This window comes from Pelodiscus sinensis, chromosome 1 (genome assembly GCF_052426305.1).
Source record: "Pelodiscus sinensis isolate ZL-2025 chromosome 1, ASM5242630v1, whole genome shotgun sequence".
Taxonomy (NCBI): Eukaryota; Metazoa; Chordata; order Testudines; family Trionychidae; genus Pelodiscus; species Pelodiscus sinensis.
The window spans coordinates 133082164-133105012 of record NC_143052.1 but is presented as its reverse complement, the minus strand read 5'-3'; the positions used below and the strand labels follow the sequence as shown (position 1 = coordinate 133105012).

General features: G+C 44.7%; 1 protein-coding gene across 1 annotated transcript in view; it reads right to left on the bottom strand.

Moving 5' to 3' along the window:
* The window catches only part of VWF (von Willebrand factor), a 248544-nt gene extending 228078 nt beyond the window's left edge, over positions 1–20466 (bottom strand). Inside the window, exons 1-5 of the mRNA XM_006128153.5 lie at positions 20312–20466; positions 17104–17158; positions 15466–15639; positions 9440–9542; positions 9135–9343 (exon numbers count right to left, since the gene is read on the bottom strand). Coding sequence (XP_006128215.3) covers positions 9135–9343; positions 9440–9542; positions 15466–15639; positions 17104–17158 — 541 coding nt within the window. The 5' untranslated portion in view covers positions 20312–20466. The remainder of the gene's footprint in view (positions 1–9134; positions 9344–9439; positions 9543–15465; positions 15640–17103; positions 17159–20311) is intronic.
* Between the last annotated feature and the right edge of the window lie 2383 nt (positions 20467–22849).

The window sequence follows — 22849 nt, the reverse complement described above, 5'->3', positions numbered from 1 at the left end:
CTGGCACATGTGGCTCGCCTGAGGAAGTGGGTTTTGCCCTTGAAAGCTCAAGGTACTATAAATATTTTTGTTAGTCTTTAAGGCGCCACAAGACTACTCATCTTTTTTAAAGTTACAGACTAACACAGCTACCCCAAGGCTCATTAAAGAAAATGGTAACACTTCCATTGACTTCAATGGAAATAGTTAAACCAACACTGAGTGACTTAAAAATTCCCACCCTCTGTGTGTGTGTGTGTGTGTAAGCATGGATGCTGTATAAATTATGGTCCGCGTGTCAGAAAATAGAACCCAGGGTCTCTTTCAGGGCTATTGTCGAAGCTGCTTATTAGATGTGCCAAGATTTACTTGTTATATCGCAAGGAGAGGGTCAGAACACACCTGTTTCCTGGAACCTCTGAAAATCAACCCAAACAATCTGGGTGACTTAGCAACTTCCACCTGGAACTAGTGCTCTTGCTCCAAGTGCAAACATCAACAGAACATTTTATGACCTTAGAACTCTTGCTATCAATGTTCAGCTTAACTGTCTGCGTATTTATTGCTAAGCTGCTGCTGACCTCATGTTTCTGTCTGCTATGGGAAAAAGAAATTGCCATGTTGTATGCAAGAAAGGCTTTTTGAGTTCTAGTTGCACAACCCCTCATTTTAGAGGGTAGGGGCTAACTGCTATATGCGTGTCAGGCCCCTTTAGAATATTTAAAGGTGGGGACCCAAAATCACGAATCAGTTCTGAAAATTTAAGCAGGTTTTCCTTTCATTTCCCTTGCATATAAATTCAACAGGTAGGAGGGTATTAATAAGGTACAGGAGAGCTCAGCTCTGTTTCTGGCTGTGCTACAGACTTCCTGTGTGATCTTGGGCCTGTCACTTAACCTCTCCGTGGTTCATCTGTAAAATGACTCGATGCCTCACAGGGACTTCATGGAGATTTGCTTCACTGAAGTTTGGAATGAACTTTGAAATCCTTTGTAAAAACAAAGTTGTGTTATTGTTCAAATGTATCCCTGCTGCATCTGAACATCTGATAAAACAATATTGTTAACCTCTCAACACTGCTTGAAGCATTAGCTGTCATTCACCATTGCTGTAACTTTCTAATTCACCTTATACTTATGAGGCAATGGCATGAGACAGCCCATATCTTGGGAGCTTAAGGGCTGCAGAGTGTGGCCTGTCAATTTTCAGACTCCAGATTGGAGCAGACTCCAAATAATAGGCCCTTGTCCAAAAAGTAGCCGAATGTGGTGTTTTATTACTAATGCGTTCATTATCTGGGGAGTGATTCCCAGATGCATGTTTCCTATTGCTGTCCATATTCAGTGCCAGGAACAAGAGTTCATGTCAGATAAATACTTCTGTACAAAGTCACCCTCTTGAAAGAGAGGGGCTAATAGGCTTGGCTTGGATGAAGTAGAATAAGCTTTTTCACACAGCACTGCAAATGGCAACGCTTAGTCCTCTCCTACAGCATCCACCAAGTATCACTGCATGATTGCCCCATCGTTCAAGCTCTAGCCTAGATCTGAGGAGAGACATAATCAAATTGCCTGTTCTACCTCAGAATTTCTGCATGATCTTGCATAAATCAGTTCAACTTCCCTGTGCCTCAGTTCCCTATCTACAAAATGGGGACAGTGCTTCCCTATCTCACAGCACTGTTGTGAGGATAAAAATTCACTGGTACTTGTCAGGTGTACAGCTGCTGTAGCTAGAGGGACCAGTGTAAGGACCTCAACAGATGGCTGTGCTGGGGGAAAGAGGTTTCCGGCTGCAGACTGATGACCTGGGCCTTCTCTGAGCAAAGAAACTAGCAGATTTTAGAAAGTGGCCAGAAAGAGACGAACATATTACATTTCATTTGCAAACCATGGCCGAATTTGAAAATGGCTCCATAACAGGAGCTAACTTACTGTAAGTATCAATGCACCCCTGCTCTTTAGTGAATATAATCAGAACTGGGTACCTGTGCAGAATGGACCCTCTACTGCTGCCAACAGTTGGAGTTCCTCCTTTAGTTTCAGTAACATGAGTCTGTCCTTGCTGTTGCCAGTGTGACAAGTCTTGTGAATAGGGGGAAGTGAAAGATGTGATATCTTTAATTTACTAAGGCTTTTGATAATGTCTTGTATGACCTTCTCATTAAAAAAAACTAGGGAAATACCACCTAGCTGGAGCTACTACAGGTTGAACTTCTTAAATCCAGGACTCACTGGTCCAGCAACAGGCAGGGCAGCAGCAGGACCCAGCGAGCCCTGTTCCTGCAGAGCCCCATCCCAGTGCAGCAGCCAGGCAGCTGCAGAACACCATTCTGGGAAGCTCGGGCCAGGCATAGCAGTAGTGGTGCAGCCTCAGAGCCTAGTCTCCAGGAATCCCCAGGCAAGACAGAAGCAGGGCAGCCACAGAGCCCAGTCCTTGTCACTTCAGCCAGCTGACAGCAATGTGCCAGAGCCCAAACCCTGTAGCAGCAGGGCTGGAACCCAGTGGCAATGGAGCCAGAGCAGAGCCAGCCAGAGGGAGAGGCAGTGTCCTGGGAGACCGGTGGCAGGGGACCTCCCCTGATCCAGCAAATTCCCTCATTTGGGACTGGTCAGGTCTCAAGGGTGCCAGACTAGGGAGGTCCAACCTGTAGAAGATGGCTGCAATACTGATTGGAAAACCATCCCCAGAGATTAATCATCAGTGGTTTACAGTGAAGCTAGAAGGGAATATCAAGTGGAGTCCCACAGAACAGATGTTCTGTTCAACATCCTTATCAGTGATTTAGATAATGGCTAAGAGAGCACATTTACAAAGTCTGTGGATGATGCCAAACTGAAAGTGGACAAACTAGATAAACTAGATTAACAGGGTGACATTCAGTAAGGGGAAATCCAAAGTACTCCTCTTAGTACAAGTGGGACAATCAATTGCATGCATGCAAAATGGGAAATGATTGCTGAGGAAGAAGTACTGCAGAAAGAGATCTGGGGGTAATAGAGGATCACAAGCTAAATATGGGTATGTCTACACTAGCTCGTTAGTTCGAGCTAGGTAGGCAAATGAGGGTAACCGGAGTTGCAAATGAAGCCTGGGATTTAAATATCCCGGGCTTCATTTGCATGTTCCCAGGCGTCACCATTTTAAAATCCCGCTTAGTCCGAACTAACTGCCCGTGGCTACATGCGGCAGTTAAACGGTAATTAGAACTAACTCCTTAGTTCGAATTAACTGTTACTCCTCATTCCACGAGTGGCATTTAAAAATGACGACCAGACGGGAACATGCAAATAAAGCCCAGGATATTTAAATCCCAGGCTTCATTTGCAAGTTCAAACGCCTACATTAGCCTCCCTAGTTCGAACTAGGGGGCTAGTTTAGACATATCCTATGAGTCAACAGTGTAGCACAATTGCCAAAAAAAAAAGCAAACATCACTTTGGGATGTTAGCAGAAGTGTTGTTAGCAAGACATGAGAAGTAATTCCCCCATTTTACTCCACACTGGAATTTTGTGTCCAGTTCTGGGCAAGACTCTTCAGGAAAGAGGTAGACAAACTGGAGAAAGTCCAAAGGAGAGCAACAAAAATCATTCAGGTTTATAACCCATGAGGGAAGATTGAAAACTGTTATCATGTCCCTCTTCAGCTTCTCTAGACTAAACAACCCCATTTTTTCCACAGACATAAAAGGTTGCTACAAGAACAAGGGAGGAAAAATGTGCTCGATCTTTGGGGATAGTTCAAGAAATAAAGGGTTTAAATCGCAGCATGGACAATTTAGGTTGGACATTCAGAAAAATTTCCCAACTGTCAAGATAGTAAAGCACTGGACTAAATTGCTTAGGGAAATTATGAAATGTCATACTAGAGGTTTTTAAAGGGAAGATTAGGACCCTCTTAGGTTCTGGGGTAGGGACAAAAATGAAGGATCCAGTGTGCAAGACAGGCCTACCAGTAAGTGGGATAGTGATGGGAATACAGGGTCTGGGAGGGAGCTGGGATACAGAAGCAGGCTTGGAGTGGGGTGTCTGGCAAGCTGGAGGGAGAAGGAGCAAGGGGGGATGCAGTGTGTGGCCAGGAGGCAGGGGACAGGAACTAGGGAAGGTATAAGAACAAGCTGGGGGTATAGGGTCTTGGCAGGGGAGGGAGGGAGTGAGGATGATTGGGATGTGGGGGTCTGTGCATGGGGGGGGACACATACCTGACTTTGCACCCCCTGGCAGTGGGAAAAGCCTCACACGTCACTGTGCTGCCATTCCCCCAGCGGCATGGGGAGTGGAAGGGAGCTAACCCCCCCCCCCCCCACACACACACACATACTGTGTAATGAGCCCACACAGCCGTCCCAGCTCTGGCTTCCCACTCAGAGGCCATCCGGTGGGAGGTGAAGAAAGCCCTGACCTTCCCCGCCAGACTCAGCTCACGGCAGAGAGCAGCAGAGTGGGTGGCTTCACGTGCTGCTGCTCCCCCAACAAGCTGGAGGGGGGAGAGAGCAGCAGTGCATGGAGCACACCTGCCAAGCCCAAGTGTGCCCTGCGTTGCAATGGCCCCTCCCGGGGCTGAAGTGGCAGCTCCAAGGCGCTGAGGTCTGGGATCAGCTCCACCAGGTTTTACCTCAGACCCAGCTGCCATGCCACCCCCAGCAGTGGCAGCCGCTGCCTGGAGATGGAGGAAGTGACAGCACAGCCAGACCAGGGTGCAATCCCACTGGGGGAGGGAGGGAGCCATGTTGTGTGCAGTGGTGGGGCAGCCACAGTGGGTTCACCAGGACTCGAAAAATGATCTGGACTCTGTAAACTGCACACTGCCTCAGGAAAGTGCCCAGAGCGCCTATGTTCTTCGGGGGAGGGAGGCGACAGGAGGGAGGGAGGTAGAGGGCTAATGTTCTCCGCATGCCAGATCAGCGGTGGGGGGGGGGAGGCTCACGTGCAAGTGAAAATCACCTTGCATGCACCGAAGGTTGCCAATGTGTGGTCTAGATAATACTTAGTCCTGCCATTACTACAGGGGACTGGATAAGAGCAGTGGCTCTCACCCATTCCAGATTTTACCACTTTCAGAAGACCCGCTGGATTAGAAGACCTCTCAGAGAATCTTCCAGTCCTGCACATCTATAATTCTGTGAAATGCCAGGTAGCCACAGTGTACAGCATAGTGGCACTTTGGGATGCCATGGGTTTGCTACACTACCTATACCTCAAAGTTCATTGCAGAGTGAAAGTTGTAGATTTGAAGGGCACCAGGAATCCCAGTATGGTTATTTTGCCTGACTGTTCTTTCATACAGAACCAAAGGAAGGAGTCACAGTACAGAGAGACAAGGGAAAAGATAAATTCTTAATATATACTGTTTACTAAACTGAACATTCCTTTTTCCTCCATTCATATTTTTTTCTCCTCATTTACCATGATTGAGGGCATCCCTCCAGCACCTTAGTGATCTCCAGCTGGTAAAATAGCCTGCAGGGTCCTCAACAGCCAAAAGAAATTGCAGCAGGGGTCCAGATCAGGGACTAGACAGGCCAGGATAGAAGTGGTAGAAATGGCACCTTTGTTTCTTCTGGGTACTCTCTGGCTGCACTGTAAGAACTGGCCTGTGTTCACTAGTACCAGTTGTCCATTTCTCTTCCTCTGGACCCAACCCTAAACTGCTACTTTCTCTGAAGTCAGAGTTCAGTGTCTTTCAGAACCGGACAGCCTTTTTACACCTTTGTGCAACATCCTTTTCTCTGTTTCTATTATTTTAGTTAAAAAACTCAAGGGATCTTGCTTCAATCATCAACAAACATCCAAACCATAATTATTCCTATAGATGGCAATCAATGGGATTGGTCCCTGTCCAACAGCCAGTACATAGGCAAAAGCTTAACAGTAAACAACAGAGGCACTGAACCCAATAAGAATTTCGACTGCAAGATCAAGCCATATAAAGTGGCCATCCTGATCTCCGTGTCACTGTCTTACTGAGAGCTGAGTTGGGGATGATTCTTACACACTTCTAATATGGCTAAGAGACAGCAAGTAAAATTATGAAGATGGGAACAGACAGATGATATTTCTTATTTTAGTAGTGTCCATTCTGATGCTTTCTGGAGCAGCTTACATGAAAGATCTCTTGGCTCATGTTAAAAAGGCAGGTAGAGCTGCTAACTTATCCCACTGTACTGCAAGCTGTCTTCGACAGGAAGGCCCTTGAGCAGCCTGCTGCAGAATTAGAGGCTTCATGGTGTAACAGGGACACAGCAAGGGAGACTCCAGCAGCAGTCTATTGAAGGGTACCGGAAATTACTCCTCCACCCTTTGTATTCTTGCATCTCTTTTTATTTTTAATATATTTTTATTAAATATATATTTTAATATATTTTTATTATTGTCAGACCACCTTGCTGAGTCAGTATTTCTGTAAGGCTATGTCTAGACTACAGAGCTTTTCCGGGATACCCCCAGTATCCTGGAAAACCTCTGCTGAATCCAAGGACCACGTCCACTTTTTCGGAACAATTTCCAAAGAAGTGGACGCATTATTTTGCCACCCCTGTAATCCTCATTCTGTGAGGAAGAAGGGATGTGCTGAAAGAGGAATTTTTTCCAAAATTTGGTGCTGTGTAAATGGGCCAAATGTCGGAAAAGCCTGTTTCGGAAGAAAAGTGGAAAAAGATATGTAAATTTAGGTTCACAATTTGCGTATCTTTTTCCAACTTTTCTTTGCAGTGTAGACCTAGCCTAAGTCTTGCTGTTTTTAGCAGGAAGATAAATTTTCAGACACTCTGGCTATGTATACAATGAAGCACTATTTCAAGATACCTGAGGTATCCCGAAATAGCTACCCCATGTCTTAACAGCAAGCCTGTTATTTTGAAAAATAATGGGCTCACTATTCCAACATCCCTGTGAACCTCATTCCATATGTAGAGAGTGCCAAATTACAAAACAAGCTATTTTGAAATAACATCGAAATAAGTTACACACTTTGCGTAGCTCAAATTGTGTAGCTTATTTCGACCTACGGTGCAGTGTAGATGCACCCTCTCAATCTACAGATCATGGAAGCAGCAGTGGTAGAAGATGACCTTGGATATTTTAGGGTTGCTAATTCATGGAGCTTGTCCCATTACTCTAAATCAAGGTAAATGAGAACATGGCTGCCTATCCTGAAATGGAACCTACTGATTGTGCTCTTACTTCTTCCACCTCTGTTTATTATCACTAGAAAAGGGCCTGACTCTAGACCCTAACATCCACAAACTGTGGTCTAGATTGGAATTCTGTGTGTTGGGCTTTTCACTGACTATTTCCATTGAATAAGACAGGAGCAGACATTTTTGGCACAACCCACTTAGGGTTTTCATTCACTGAAACCATGTCCCCTATTCTCCAAGCCAGCCTTATGGTATCTTTACTAGACATGTACCAAGTTCTTCTCTGCTATTTAGTTCAGCATTCTCTCCATTTTATAAAACTCTTCATTCAATGGCAACTCCTTCTTCCTCCACAGAGTAAATGGCTCAGAGTGAAAGCGAAGTAGGTTTCTCTGAAGCAAGTGTGGTTAACTGTCCCATGTGTTGGCACTTAGATCAGGTACAGCAAGCAATAAGAACAAGGGAGCTCTACAGCTTAGGCTGAGAGCCAGCTGGCTTCATAGCTCTAGCTGTAGTGGCTCCTACCCCAAGATCCCAGGTTCAAATCCATCTGGTGGTGATTACAGGAAGCTTATCCAGGATTTCAATTGGGTCTCTGAAGGTTGGGATGTGATTCCTCAGCTAGGGGAAGTATGTAACCCACACACCTAGTGTGGGTCACTGTCCCATGTGTTTGCACTTAGACCACTTACGATAAGAGCAAGGAAGCTTTTCAGCCTAGGCTGAGTGCCAGCTGGCTTCATATCTCAAGCTGCAGAGCAGTGTTTCTTAAACTGTGTTCTGAGGCAGTCGGAGGTGTGCCGTGGAGAAAAACAGAAATCAAAATGGCCCCCCTGACCTTTTTCTTTCCTCGATAACTTTCCCCTGACCCTTCTTCCAGGGGCAGATGAGAGTGCCGCGGGGTCCAGGGCAGCACTGCGGGGCCCCGGGCAGCGAAATTTCGCGGGGGCCACCCTTTGACACGGTGCATGTGCCACGGCACATGCGTGGGACCTCGGGAAGCGCAGGGCCCGGGGAAGCCACCCCGCTCGCCCTGCCCTAAATCCGCCACTGCCTTCTTCCCACCCCCCAAACCTTTTTTTTTGCTCAACCAAAAATCTTTGGTGTTCCTCATAATAAAAAAAATTATTGTTTGGTTTTTTTCCTTGGTCTTAAAAAGTTTAAGAAGCACTGCTGTAGAGACTCCTACACTGAGCTCCCAGGTTCAAATCTATCTGGTGGCAGTTACACAGGGATTGCCTTTCAGAGTCAAACTAAGTCCATCCTTACACTTGTAGGCTTAACCACAAAAGGCTAGTATGTATAAATATATATAGGATGGAGAGGAGCCAAAGTAATATTATTCCTGCTCTCTGCACACACAGACACACTCCACATAACCTCAGAATCACAAACAGGCCTCTGCAGATTGAGGGAGATGTCTTTGGCAAGGCAGTTGTGTGTCAGAGCCAGCTGTTCTATGTAGCATTATTTGCTTTTAAGCCCACAAAGAGAAGCTGTCAGCATTAACCCAGGAGTTCCTATTCCATACTTAAAACACATTTATGTATGGGCCAAAAGACCAGGCCTTGGTGTGGAGAACATGCCCCCTGAGGGAAGCATGCTACTTACCTTAGAAGACCCCAAAGGATCACTGAATGTTCATTCTGTTATAGAGATGTTTCATCATGACACACGTTTTGTCATTTCTATTTAACATTATTTAAACGTTATTTAAACGTCATTCCTAATCCCAATTACCTCATGTGTGGAAACTTCTAGAATGAAAGTTGGTAAAAACAGGATCCCTAAGGCCCTCGGGTTTCCTCGGGGATAAACATTAAGGGAAGGGGGAGACTAAAGAATGCAGTCACATATTTTGCTGTCATATCAGAATGTGATACCATGACAAGGTTTTGTGAAGAAAACTCATTGCTAAATCACTGAGATTCAGGTTCTGTTGTGGAATCAGACCTCAAGAAAAATGCTACTGGAATGTACATTAAAAAAATATATAGTTAATATTTTGAACCTCACCTTCCTGTGTTGTGAAGTCATCTTCGGCAAACTTATTGAAGTTGCCACAAAGGCCACACGTTTTATTATAGTGCTTGTCTGCAAACAGTATTTGAATATTCCCACTGCTGTCAATCTTCACCATAAAGCCATGGTCCTCACTGGATATCTTATAATAACCTGCCTGGGTCTCTACAAATATCCCCTGGGAGGCAAAGGGTATGGAAACCCTGTTAAGAAAAATAAAAATTGCTCAGGATGTGATGCCAAAAACAACACGAAAACCACACTTTCTAGCTCACCTCATTCACTTTTGCACTGCCTACCTTTTGTCCCCCTGGGTCACAGTTCCATCTAAAGCCAAGTGAATATCAAAATATTCTCCCAGATACACAGAGAAGCTGTTTCTTCTTCCATTCTGGTAGTCACCTGCAAAGACACAAGAGATTTGTTTTTCTTTTTATTAAATTGAGCTTCTTCTGCTTGATTGTTGTTCTTTTCAAATGCATTCAGATTTAGAGAGCATTGCCTTGATTTATACAAACGTGAACCCCAAATAATAATTATTGTTCATTATTTGTAGGCTAGCAGTGCTGGTATACCCTCTGAGATCAGGGTTCCATTGTGCCAGACACAATATAAACACAGAGGAGAAGAGAGTCCCAAACCCAAGCTCAAAATGGCTAAAAAATAACTCACCACCACCACCACCAAGCCACCTCTTTACTACATTTCTCAAGCCCTGTGGATAACTCCACCGGCCTGCCTGCCTGCCTATCTCTCAGCATCATAGCCACTGTGTTATCTTCAGCTCAGACCTCTCTTCTTTAGGTCCTCGCATCCAAGACGCTTCTAAATTACACAGATATAGCATCTCTAAGATATGGCCATTCGTTCCTATCAATCCACAAGCTAAACTTTCATCCAAGCTCTCATCATCTTGTATCCTGATTACTAATACATCCCATCCTTGGCCCATGACAAATGCAATCTTGCTCCACCATACCCCATTCAGAATGCTGCTGCAAAGATCATTTTCTTAGCTCAGTGATTTGCAACCTGTGGTATGTGGACCCTTCAGGGTCTGCAGATGCTACCTAAGATTTCCAAAGGGGTCTGGTTCCGATAAACAACATTGTTTAGGATCCACAAATGGAAAAAGGTTGAAAAACATAGTCCTAAGCCATCATTTTGACCATAGTCAATCCATTACCTTCAATCCCTCAACTAGATTCCCCATTTCTTTGTTTCGAGCATAAAGTTAACTGTCTTCACTATCAAGACACCCAAAGGTCAATCCACACCCTACTTCTCATCTCTCATTCACTGCCAAGCTGTTGATGTTCATCTCCAATTGGCCCATCATTCCAGCCTCCATCACTCGTTAAACTGTCGAACACACGTCTTTGTGCTTTCTCCTATTTTGCCACTCGTATGTGGGGGGTCAGAAACATTTGCACAGCTACCAACCTCAACCACTTTCAAATCCCTCCTGAAAATTCTCCTTTGCCATGATGCCGACAATAAACTTGGTACCTGCCGGGGTTTTGTGATCATTGCCTGTCTTACTGACAAACACTATCTCACTGTTTCCTTGCGCTCCAACATGTGCCTGTATCTATCTATTGTTGTATGCTTAGATTAAAAGCTCAGTGGACAGAGGCCATATTATTATTATTATACGAGGGTACTTTGGTCCATGACTGGGGACCAGTGTTCCCTCTAAGCTGTGGGGCAGCACAGCTTCACAGGTGATTAATCAGCCCCGCCCAGTCACCTCCATGCACCTGAGCACTGAGCCTCTGAGTGGACAGGGCTGATTAATCCCCTGTGAAGCTGTGCATAGAGGGAACCCTGCTGGGACTGGTGAGCAGTACAGTAATACAAACAATGAAGAGTTTACACTCCCTGTAGAGGAGACAAAGCATTACTCAGCAGAGTTAAGAAAAAACTAGCAGATGCAGGAGGGAGTCTCAGAGCGCAGGTTAGCTGATTCAGGCGTGCCCTACAAGGCTAAAAACAGCAGCGTTGACATTCAGGCTCACACCAAAGCCTGGGTTCTGAGATCTGGTTAGGAGGAAGGTTCCAGAGCCCGGACTACACTACTAATGTTAGCCATGGAGTGCAAACCTGAACCACCTGACACGTCCTTTAAGACTTGTTACCAAGGGGGTTTGTTTCGTTTTGTTCTGTAGTGTAGACGTGCCCTTAAGACCCTCTGAGGTGGGAGAGTCCCAGATCCTGGGATGTAGTCCAAGTCCAGAAGCCTACACTGAAATGAAACAGCCCTGCACTGGCCAATCACAGCTTTTTAACGATAGTATAGATAGACCTTAAGACTACTCTCCATGTGGAAAGTTAAACACGTGATTAATCTGTACAGTGTTGAGGCTGTACTGATGAGTTATGCCTGAAAAACTGCCTGTGTAGCTAACTGAATTTTTAACCCATTTTGCTTTGACTCTTTTCACATCCTTTTTGCGGTCACTTTCTGCAGTGGGTCACATTGGCAAGGCTATTTATGGGAAACTTTAATTTTAAGTGAATAATGCAGAATATTTGCACAAAAGAAAAGTGAGAAGTTGATGTGGCCCCTGACTGAGAAGGAAAAAGACACTTGCCTCGCACACCACACCCTAGGGGTGGGGGTGGGGGTGGGGTGCAGGCTAATAGATTTCGTATGCTTCAGCCCCTTCCCAATGCTGGGGGGTTCCTGAGCCTCGGGGGCCGGATCCAGGCAAGCCGAGGGGGTCACATCCAGCCCCCGGGCCTCAGTTTCCTCACCCCTGCCCTAATAGTTAGATTGGTTTAAACCCTGAAGCACAGGGTATTTAAATGACTGCCTGAACCTTAGCCGGACATTCTTTTCATCCACATAAACATCCATTCCTTCTTTGAATCTCAGTGAATTCTTGGCTTCAATGTTATCCTGTGCCAGTGAGTTCCACAGTCTAATTACCTGTTGAATGAAATTTGTATGTTGCTATCGCAGTGAAAGGGACTAGTAGCCAAGTAGATTCTTATGGTTTCACATGGGATCTTATACAGGGCAGCTAGCTCATCCTGCCTCAGCTACTCTACTATTTTTAGCACACTAGCTCAATCTGAATTAATGCTAATGTCTAACATTTCCTCTAACTGGAAGCTATACAGGTTGGACCTCCCTGGTCTGGCACCCTCAGGACCTGACTGGTCCCAAACAAAGGGTTTTGCCGGACCCGAGGCTCTTCTCCTGACCTGTGCTAAACCGCTGCTCTCCCCTCCCCACTGCATCTGCTGCTAGGGCTCCAGCCCACCCCATTGCTGCCTGGTTGCTCCCTGGGCTGGAACTCTCCAGCTCCTGCTGGCTTTGCTGCTGCTGGGGCTGAAGTTGCATGGCAAGGGCCAGAGCTCCCTGTCTACCACCAGGGCTGCAGCTGCATGGCAGGAACTGGAGCAGTGTGGACAGAGCTAGAGCTGCCTGTCCACTACTGGGACTGGAGCTATGCAGCCAGGGCTGGAGCTTCCTGACTGGCACCGGGACGAGAGCTGTGCAGCTGCTGCAAGCCCCCTGCTACTGCCCAGCTGCGCCCTTCCCCCCGCCCCCCCACCACACACACATACAGAGCTCCTGGCTGAGCCACCGCCTTCCCCCCCCCCACCCCACTGCACTCCTGCTCCATGGCCAGACCTCCCTATACCTGGACTCTATGGTCCAGGAACATCTGTGGTCCTGCCAGACCATGGATGTTGCTGGACCAGAGAGGCCTGCTTAAGAGAGGTACAACCTGTACCTTCAACTTAAGGGAAGACAAACCCTAGGTTTCCTGGAACAAAGGCTGACCTTAAATATACTTGTGCCTCACAGGCTTCTGTGCTGAGTAGATAGACTATCAAAGGATTTAGCATTCAATCTGCATGAATTTTTATGGGAGTCATGTGGCTAAATCCCTTAGGGCATGTCTACACTACAAAGTTAATTCGAACTAACAGCCGTTAGTTCGAATTAACTTTCAAAGGCGCTACACAGGCAAACCGCTAGTTTGAACTTAATTCGAACTAGGTAAACCTCATTCTACGAGGACTAAGCCTAGTTCGAATTAAGTAGTTCGAATTAAGGGCTGTGTAGCCACTTAATTCGAACTAGTGGGAGGCTAGCCCTTCCCAGCTTGCCCTGGTGGCCACTCTGGGCACCACCAGGGAAACTCATCTGCCCCCCTCCCAGCTCCAGAGCCCTCAAAGGGGCACGGGCTGGCTACGGTGCCCATGCCAGGTGCAAGCCTGCCAGCACCCAGCCAGCAGACCCTGCACCTGGCACGGCACGAGCCAGCCACCCACTGCCACCCAGCCCTCCGCCTCTTCCCGGGACCAGGATGGCAGCTCCCAGGAGCCTGCCCGGGGCCACAAGAGGCGGGCGCCCGTCTGGTCTAGTGCAGAGATCGTGGACCTCATCCAGGTTTGGGGGGAGGCCTCCAAAGTCCACGACCTCCGCACTAGGCACAGGAAAGTGGCCGTCTAGGGCAGGATAGCTGCCAGCCTGGCCACCAAAGGCCACATGCGAACCCAGGAGCAGGTTTGCATGAAAATCAAGGTAGTCCAGTGAGCCCCCCCGACCCTGAGCCCTGAGCTTAGAACATAAGAATGGCTGTACTGGGTCAGACCAAAGGTCCATCTAGCCCAGTAGCCTGTCTGCCGACAGCGGCCCACACTAAGTACCCTGAAGAGGATGGACCGAAGACAATGACCAAGCCATTTGTCTCATGCCATCCCTCTCCAGCCTTCCACAAACAGAGGCCAGGGACACCATTTCTATCCCCTGGCTAATACCACTCCATGGACCCAACCTCCATGACTTTATCTAACTTCTCTTTAAACTCTGTTATAGTTCTAGCCTTCACAGCCTCCTGTGGCAAGGAGTTCCACAGGTTGACTATTTGCTTTGTGAAGAAGAACTTTCTATTATTAGTTTGAAGCCTGCTACCCATTAATTTCATTTGGTGTCCTCTAGTCCTTATATTATGGAAACTAATGAAGAACTTTTCTTTATGCACTCTCTCTACACCACTCATGCTTTTATAGACCTCTATCATATCCCTCCTCAGTCTTCTCTTTTCTAAGCTGAACAGTCCCCGTCTCTTTAGCCTCTCTTCATATGGGACCTCTTCCAAACCCCTAATCATTTTAGTTGCCCTTTTCTGAACCCTTTCCAAGGCCAAAATATCTTTTCTGGGGTGAGGAGATCACATCTGTACACAGTACTGAAGATATGGTGTACCATAGTTTGATACTTCCCCTCCTCCTTCTTCCCCTGGCTTCCCCCTTCCAGCTCCCTCCTCCCAGGTTTTCCCCTCCCCTCTCCCACCTTCTCTCTTCCCCTCTCCCACCTCCTTTTCCCAGTCTCCCCAGAGGTTAATTCCCTCCCCCCCCCACCCAGTTTTGTTAAATAAAGAGAGTTTCTATTTTTGAACACACATGATGTATATTTTTTACATCAGGAAGGGGGGCTAGAAAGGGGTAAGTGGAAGGAGGTGAGGGAGGAATGGGGTACGGGCCCCCGATGAGGAGGACTGGGGTGGCTTTGCGGGCTCCTCGGGGTGGAAGATCTCCTGCAGCCCCCCGATTGACCTCCCCGGATGGCAGCCTGAGGCAAGTGCAGCCGGGCTGATGGCCGAGTGCTGTGATGTGCCGAGTGTGGGCATTCGGGGCACTCCAAGCCAGGACTGCTTTGCTGTCCCTCATCGAGGCAGACAAGCAAGCGGGGAACCCTGAGAACTGTCTGTCCGGGGTGGGGGTCAGGTCCCTTTAAGCACAGCCCTCGGCTAGCCTGAGGCAGCAGCTCCACACTCTAAGTCCTAACCTGATGTCCTGCCAGCACTGCTTCCGGCCAGCCTTAACTTCGGTTCAGGGTCCACTCAATGTGGACATGCTAGTTCAAATTAGCAAAATGCTAATTTGAACTAGTTTTTAGGACTAGATGCACTAGTTCGAATTAACTAATTTGAATTGTTAGTTCAAATTAGTGCTGTAGACATACCCTTAGTCTGCTTTGAAAATCTTCTCTATCCTGGCAACACTTAAAATACTGCCCACTTTTCCTCATTACACAAGAGCGAATGAGGAAATCTCTGTTCTACAGTAATTTATCAAGACAAGAACCATTAAAAGCCACTTTGGAGAAACAGGAGGTCTTTGTAGATAGGTCCGTAGAGCCGCCAAGACTCATTGGTTTAGCTGTCCTTCCTCTCTGGCAAAAGGCAGCATTGGAAACTTTACTAGTGTTCTTCCCCCCATGTGGAAGAACTAATAGAGGGGGATACTGAAGTCCCAATAATGTTCCATATTTGCTGCTCTCTGACATCCTACTCCAACTCACCTATTAGCGTGAAGGAACGCTTGTGACAGTCCCCAGCCAGGAGGTAACTGCAGTCCCCAGCAAAGTCATAGAAAGACTCATCAAATGTTTTGATGTGATCATCTCCAAAAAGACTGCAGCGGGGAAGAGATGGCTCCTCTGTTTGTCCCTCTGCCAGCAACAAATCTGATGATCCTGGATATCAAAGCACAATTTGATATGTAAAAATCAAGCAATTGTTTTATCACCTGGGAGCTTCATGTGACGGTCTATGGGTCAAGTTCTCAGCTGGTATAAATCAGCCAACTTCAGTTGAGTTCCATGCAGTCTTAAAATTCACTGTCCCAACAGTTCAGCATGGGGAAATCTGTGGAGCTACTTGAGTGGCTACAATGGAACTGTCCCATTTTTTACCAGCAGAACAAAAGATCCACTCCAAGGTCAATTTACATTAGGGCTGAATATCTGGCCTATATTTTACAGAAATTGTCTGAGCATATTATTCAACAGGGCAGACGGACATTTTTCTGAATGAAATTCTGGGATTTGACTAATGACCTCAGATATGCCACTGTAATAAATATAATTTTTAAAGTACTTACTGGAACCTGATTAGAATGAAAATAATCAAATACCCACTGAAAACATAAGTGCTGGAAATGGCAGCATTATACACATTTTCAGCCAATCCCTGACCTCGGTTACATACCATGTGACTCAGTTGGACCAAATTGTGCAGATAAGCACACAGCTGGCCAAGTTATGCAAATACATTTCCTGGAATATCTGTTCCAATTTAAATATGAATTTACTTTGGCTCTATGCATGTCCCTTTTGTATTTGCTTTCCTGAAACATTTCACTCGTTAACACCTATTACGCTAGGTCAAAATTTTCTAACTTTGGTGCTTAAAGGTAATGACATAACTCCACATTTTAAGCATATAAATCAGGCTCCTATCCTGCAAGTTACTACATAGGATGATCCTCCACTGATTCGAGGATTCGAGGGTCCACCTTTTAATTGTAACTTGCAGGATCCAGGCCTAAGTAGCATGATTTTAAGGAGGTGCTGAACAATTGAAACATCTATTCAAATACCTAAGTTTCAAAATGTTGACTCTAATTTTTACACAGAACATAATCTTGATATGCCAATCTATATATATTAGTTAATGGTGAGAGTCTCTAATAAAAAAAACACCCTTAATTAATGGTCATGCAGCACCTTAGAGACTAACAAAAATGTAGATGGTATCCTGAGCTTTTGTGGCACAACCCAGTAAGTGAATGGATATCTAAATCAGAACTTCTTTTTCTCCTTATTTCTATTTCAAATGCTTCTAACTACTTCAGAAAATGAGTTTCATGCTGGCAAACTTCCATACCTGCAGAGTCCCATTCAACTCACCAGGGCATTACTCATAGTCCATGTCAGCCCACTGATTTAAATGGGAGTCAGTGAGAGGGAAGGATTTTGCCCGCAGCACATTTGGTGCAGAGCACAGGCAATAAGTAACAGCTCTCTTCATGTCTTTGGACACTGATGGTATTGTTGCCATAGTAAGTTTGGCAGAATTATATAAGGAATAAAGAAATTATTGTAAAAGGAATAAAAAGTTCCATTTGCTTAAGTATTAGAAACTACATGCATTCCTACCTGTTATTACAATGGGCAGTGCTAACTCTATTAGCAGGACTGTGAAGGAGATCATCTGTTATAATAAAAGAGATGTTAGAACATTCATTGTCAATATTTAACATACTGAGAACTATTTGGGGGAGGGGGCGCTCATTTTGATTCTTAACAAGAGTTTGTTTTTTTGTCCTCATGAATTTCTTTGTATTAGAATCATAGAACACTAGAACTGGGAGGGACCTCGAAAGGTCATCAAGTCCAGTCACCTGCCCTCACAGCAGGACCAAGCACCGTCTAGATCATCCCTGAGGGTATGTCTATACTGCCACCCTAGTTGGAACTAGGGTGGCCAATGTAGGCATTCGAAGTTGCAAATGAAGCCCGGGATTTAAATATCCCGGGCTTCATTTGCATCTTGCCGGGTGCCGCCATTTTTAAATCCCCATTAATGCGGACTCCGTGCCCGTGGCTACATGCAGCACAGAGTAGGTAGTTCGAATTAGGCTCTCTAATTTGAGCTACCGGTACACCTCGTTCCATGAAAAATCAGGAAAGAGATCTTGGAGTTATCGTGGATAGTTCTCTGAAAACTTCCACACAGTGTGCAGCAGCGGTCAAAAAGGCAAATAGGATGTTAGGAATTATTAAGAAAGGAATAGAAAATAAAACACAGAATATCTTACTGCCCCTGTATAAAACTATGGTACGCCCACATCTTGAATACTGTGTACAGATCTGGTCTCCTCACCTCAAAAAAGATATTTTGGCCTTGGAAAGGGTTCAGAAAAGGGCAACTAAAATGATTAGGGGTTTGGAACAGGTCCCATAAGAAGAGAGGTTAAAGCGACTGGGACTTTTCAGTTTAGAAAAGAGGAGACTGAGGGGGGATATGATAGAGGTATATAAAATCATAAGTGGTATGGAGAGGGTGAATAAAGAAAAGTTATTTATTAGTTCCCATAATAGAAGAACTAGAGGACACCAATTGAAATTAATGGGTAGCAGTTTTAAAACTAATAAAAGAAAGTTCTTCTTCACACAGCGTATAGTCAACCTGTGGAACTCCTTGCCAGAGGAGGCTGTGAAGGCTAGGAGTATAACAGAGTTTAAAGAGAAGCTAGCTAATTTCCTGGAGGTTAGGTCCATAAAAAGCTATTAGCCAGGGGATAGAAATGGTGTCCCTGGCCTCTGTTTGTCAGAGGCTGGAGAAGGAAGGCAGGAGACAAATCTCTTGATCGTTGTCTTCGATCCACCCCCTCTGGGGGACCTGGTGCTGGCCACTGTCGGCAGACAGGCTACTGGGCTAGATGGACCTTTTGTCTGACCCAGTACAGCCGTTCTTATGTTCTTACGTTCCCTCATAGGTTATATTTTAATCTTTTTTGTTGTTGTTGCTTTCTCTGGACTCTCTCCAATGTTCCCACATCTTTCTTGAAATGTGGTGCCCAGATCTGGACACAATACTCCAACTGAGGCATAATCAGCGCAGAGTAGAGTGGAAGAATGACTTCTCATGTCTTGCTCACAACACTCCTGTTAATGCATCCCAGAATCATATTTTGCTTTTTTTTTTTTTTTTTTTTTTTTTTGCAACAGTGTCACACTGTTGACTCACATTTAGCTTGTGCTTCAGGTTCTGCTTCATACTGGAAAATGGAATTGTAATGGTCTTTCATGATAATCCAATAACATTACCCTACAAATCCATACTTTAAAAGAAAAGCATAATGGTGTTTTCCATTTTCAGTAAGTAACATGAGCTATCAGCACAGGATCAATGGGATGGCTGTATGATTCTAATTTACTTGGTGTCTACCTTGGGCTGTATACACCTCACGCTACAATTGTTACCAAATTATTACAAAAATTAAAACTCTTCAATACTAAGTTTCAATTACCAACTATTTGACAGTCCAGCAAAAATAAAATTAGCTCACTCAACTGTAATACCCAGCTAGGATCTACAGACGCTACCTAAGGATTTATATTTTCCCTAATGTTTCTGGGGAAGAATTTCAGTGATGTAAGTATATGGGTCTGGACATTAGAAAGACAAGGTGGGCCTATAAATGATATTGCCTCAGGGAAGAGTGATATACAGGCAGTCCCCGGGTTACGTACAGGATAGGGACTGTAGGTTTGTTCTTAAGTTGAATTTGTATGTAAGTCGGAACTGGTACATATTGTAGGAGAAACTCTAGCCAAACATTTCTCCAGAGCTCAGTTTTATTCTCCCACACCTCACTTCCCTCAGTCCTTTATTCTCAAGCTGAGGTGTCTGCTGAGAAAAGCCACTCCGCGTCTCCCTGGTCTGCTGGGGGGAAGCAGCTAGTGCAGGGTTGCCTCACCCCGTTTGTAAGTAGGGATTCGATGTAAGTCGGATCCATGTAACCTGGGGACTGCCTGTCTATAAAGGTCCACGCTAATCTATGCAGGCAAATGTTTCCAACCCTGAACATGTTTGCACCCCTTTACAACACAAAGATGTCTGACCGCCCATTGAGATAAGTGTACACAAGGCATAGATCTGAGGTGAAATCCTGACTTCACCAAAGTCAATGGGAGTTTTACCATTTGCTTTGTTTTTCACCCTTTGCCTCTTCTAAGAGAAAGTGAACTTAAAAAGAGCCTTCCAAGGTGGCAGCCATCAAGCTGAAAAATTCTATTCACAATGGAATGTTTCTGGTAATCCTGCCCTGAAATTAAAAACTGCGCTCTTAACTTTTTCTCCCAAATTAGGCTGGAAAAAGTCATTTAAAGCCCTTTTTTTCCTTAGGAAGGAATTTCCATTTTCTAGCCAGCTCTCCCTTAGAAACACTCATAGCCAATATATTAACTCCATCAGATCACACCCAAATTTCTGTAAAAGAGAATCAACACGTAAGGCCCTTGGTAATGGAGCAAATTCTTCTCTTTTTACATGAGCCCAACTTCCACTGACTGGAGTTACATTGATCTATCTCCCATTGGGCTGTGTCTAGACTGCAGGGTTTTTTCGAAAAAAGTAGCCTTTTTTCGAAAAAACTTCTCCTGCGTCTAGACTACAGCCGTGTTCTTTCGAAATTAAATTGAAAGAACGCGACTTTTCTTTCGACGTTGGTACTCCTCATTTCACGAGGAATAACGCCTTTTATCGAAAGTGCTCTTTCGAAAAAAGGCGCTATGTAATGCAAACTGTGCTTTTTCGAAAGAGAGCAATTTTATAATCTGTTTCATAAGAAATAAATACCTTTTTCTTTGCAGAAGTTCAAACAAAATCAGCTTTTCAGATGGTCAGCTTTAGCCTAGGAAGCCATGGCTTCTTTCTCCTTCAGAAGACTGGGCTGAAATGGATTGTGACTGAAATTTTTTGTTTTTATATAAGCCAGGAACTCTTGCTCAATTAAGAGGAAAGACAACGGGAGAACCTTGCTTCCCTCTGATTCTCAACACAATAGTGCTAAACTGCTATCATGTAAATCAGTTGCCTTAATTGCCAAAAAGAAACAATGAGAGGAAATTGTATTAAATACTTACATAACAGATAAGTCTTTGAAATGGGTTTTGCATTTGTGAGTGTGAAACCTCACTGTCCAGACAAGTAATATAACATAACTACCTGAAAGAGTATTACTGACACAGAGGAATATCGGATTTCCCATACCATAATAGATCATTCCCATACCATAACAGATCCTATCTAGTACTTTTCTGCCACCCTGAAAGGACAATATGATACCTTTAAAGCAAGGTGGGAAAAATAATTCACAGAGCTAGTTATGCAATTTAGTGTTCTTTTCCTCAAACAAAAAGCACCAATCATATACTCCTGTAGCCCAAATTACTTCCACTGAGCATGTAAACTTTTTTGCACTCACTTACTTAACCTTAATTATCTGCATGGCTGCAGTTTCTGCTCATAGTTCTTAGAAATATCATGGTACTGTACAAAGAAAACAAAGGGATCATAGTTTCTTCACATTTGCATCAAGGCAAATTTCTTTCTTCCTCTCAAATGTGATCAGCTTAAAGAGTAAGCCACACCATATGATTACTTTTATTATTTTAATTTCTCTAATTAGTTTGTTATTAGTGATACCCATTTTATTTTATTGCAGAGAATGTATGGCAAGACAAGGCCATATTGTGTGGAGGTTCTGTACTCCCACTACAATTCAGTTCCTTAGTGCCCCAAGCTACTTTCCTATGTGGGATCTATTGAGACTGCTATTGCTCCATTGCAGCCCCATTGGAAAGACCCTTCCTCTGTCCAGGAAATTTTTCTCTGTCCTCAGGAAGAGACAGAATCCACGGAGAAGTTAATACAGCCTAAAGCTATACCAACTAATTTTAAGGGTCATTTCAAGCAAAAGAACAGCGGTCTAGACACAGCCCAATGGGAGATAGATCAATGTAACTCCAGTCAGTGGAAGTTGGGCTCATGTAAAAAGAGAAGAATTTGCTCCATTACCAAGGGCCTTACGTGTTGATTCTCTTTTACAGGAGAATAAATAGCAGCTGCATCACCAGCACAAAAAAAAAAAAAAAAAAAAGCTGATGAGTACAACAAGTGAAAATCTGGCACTAATTAGTTTTGCTGCTGACTACAGCGGGGACAGCATTTCACCCAAAGGGTCTAAAGTATGGCCAGCTGGAAAGTTAAGGACCAGAAGCTTGACATTTAATGCAGCGTAGAAGGGGGAAGTTAAGGTTGGGGGAGTGATGTGGGGAAGGTGGAGGGGATAGGAAAAAATACATATTCTGTCTTCATTGTATGCTGTGAACCTATCTGAAAGGTTGCAGAATAACATGGCTTTATTTCACAGAGCTCATAATTCTAGCATTCCAGAGCAGAGACAAAATCCAACCCGCTTTGTTCTAAGCTAGTTCTTTGTAGAATGATTGGTTCAAACGTAGGTCGTGCACTTCCTTGAAGAGTTCACTAGACTGCAAGCAGAACCAGAAAACCCCGTACAAATTTAAAGTAATAGCTTGTAATTGTAACAGTTCTTTTGCCAAAGCAGTAAGTGGTCGAGGGCTATACAGCACTGAGGAATGGACTGGATACCTTACTTGTTCATTTCCACTGTCTCTTATGTTTGGGAAACATAGCATTGCTTTATGGAAGGGTTTCCCAACCTATGGGTCGGGACCCAAATATGGGTCGCCATTACATTTCAAAAGGGTCGCCAAGTGTCTCCCCAGGTGACTCTGCCCCTCTCCTCCCCCCATTTTTGAATTGCCTTGGGTCACCAAGTCTTCCTCAATTGTCAAAATGGGTCCCCATCTGAAAAAGGTTGGGAACCGCTGCTTTAGGGAGTTAGACAGATTCCAGTGAAACACATTATCTACCTTCACTTTTCTCAACAACACTTTTATTTGTGGCTCTACATGTAATTGTGTGCATACCTGCCACAATTGTTGGACGTGTTGATTTAGGCAAGATCCTGGAGAGATGCTAACAACCCCTTAGTGACTCATGGCAGCTTCCCCCAGAACTTCAATCTTCAATGAAATCCATAATTGTGAATGGTTGTCAACACCTTCTGTTCACTCCCAGGAAGGTGTATCCTTCAATACCCAAAGACATGCTTTCTTTCAGATAATTTCTTAGCACACATACACCTTTCCACAAAGGAACCAAATAGTAGATAATTGTTTCATTTATCCTCTTCCCTTTGTGAAATGCACAAAAAGGCACTGTGGCCAGGAGTTTCGTGCAAATCCTGCAGCTGATTGTGCCAAATCACAGCCTTAGTCAAGGCCAGTGGAACATTTTGTAGTGCCT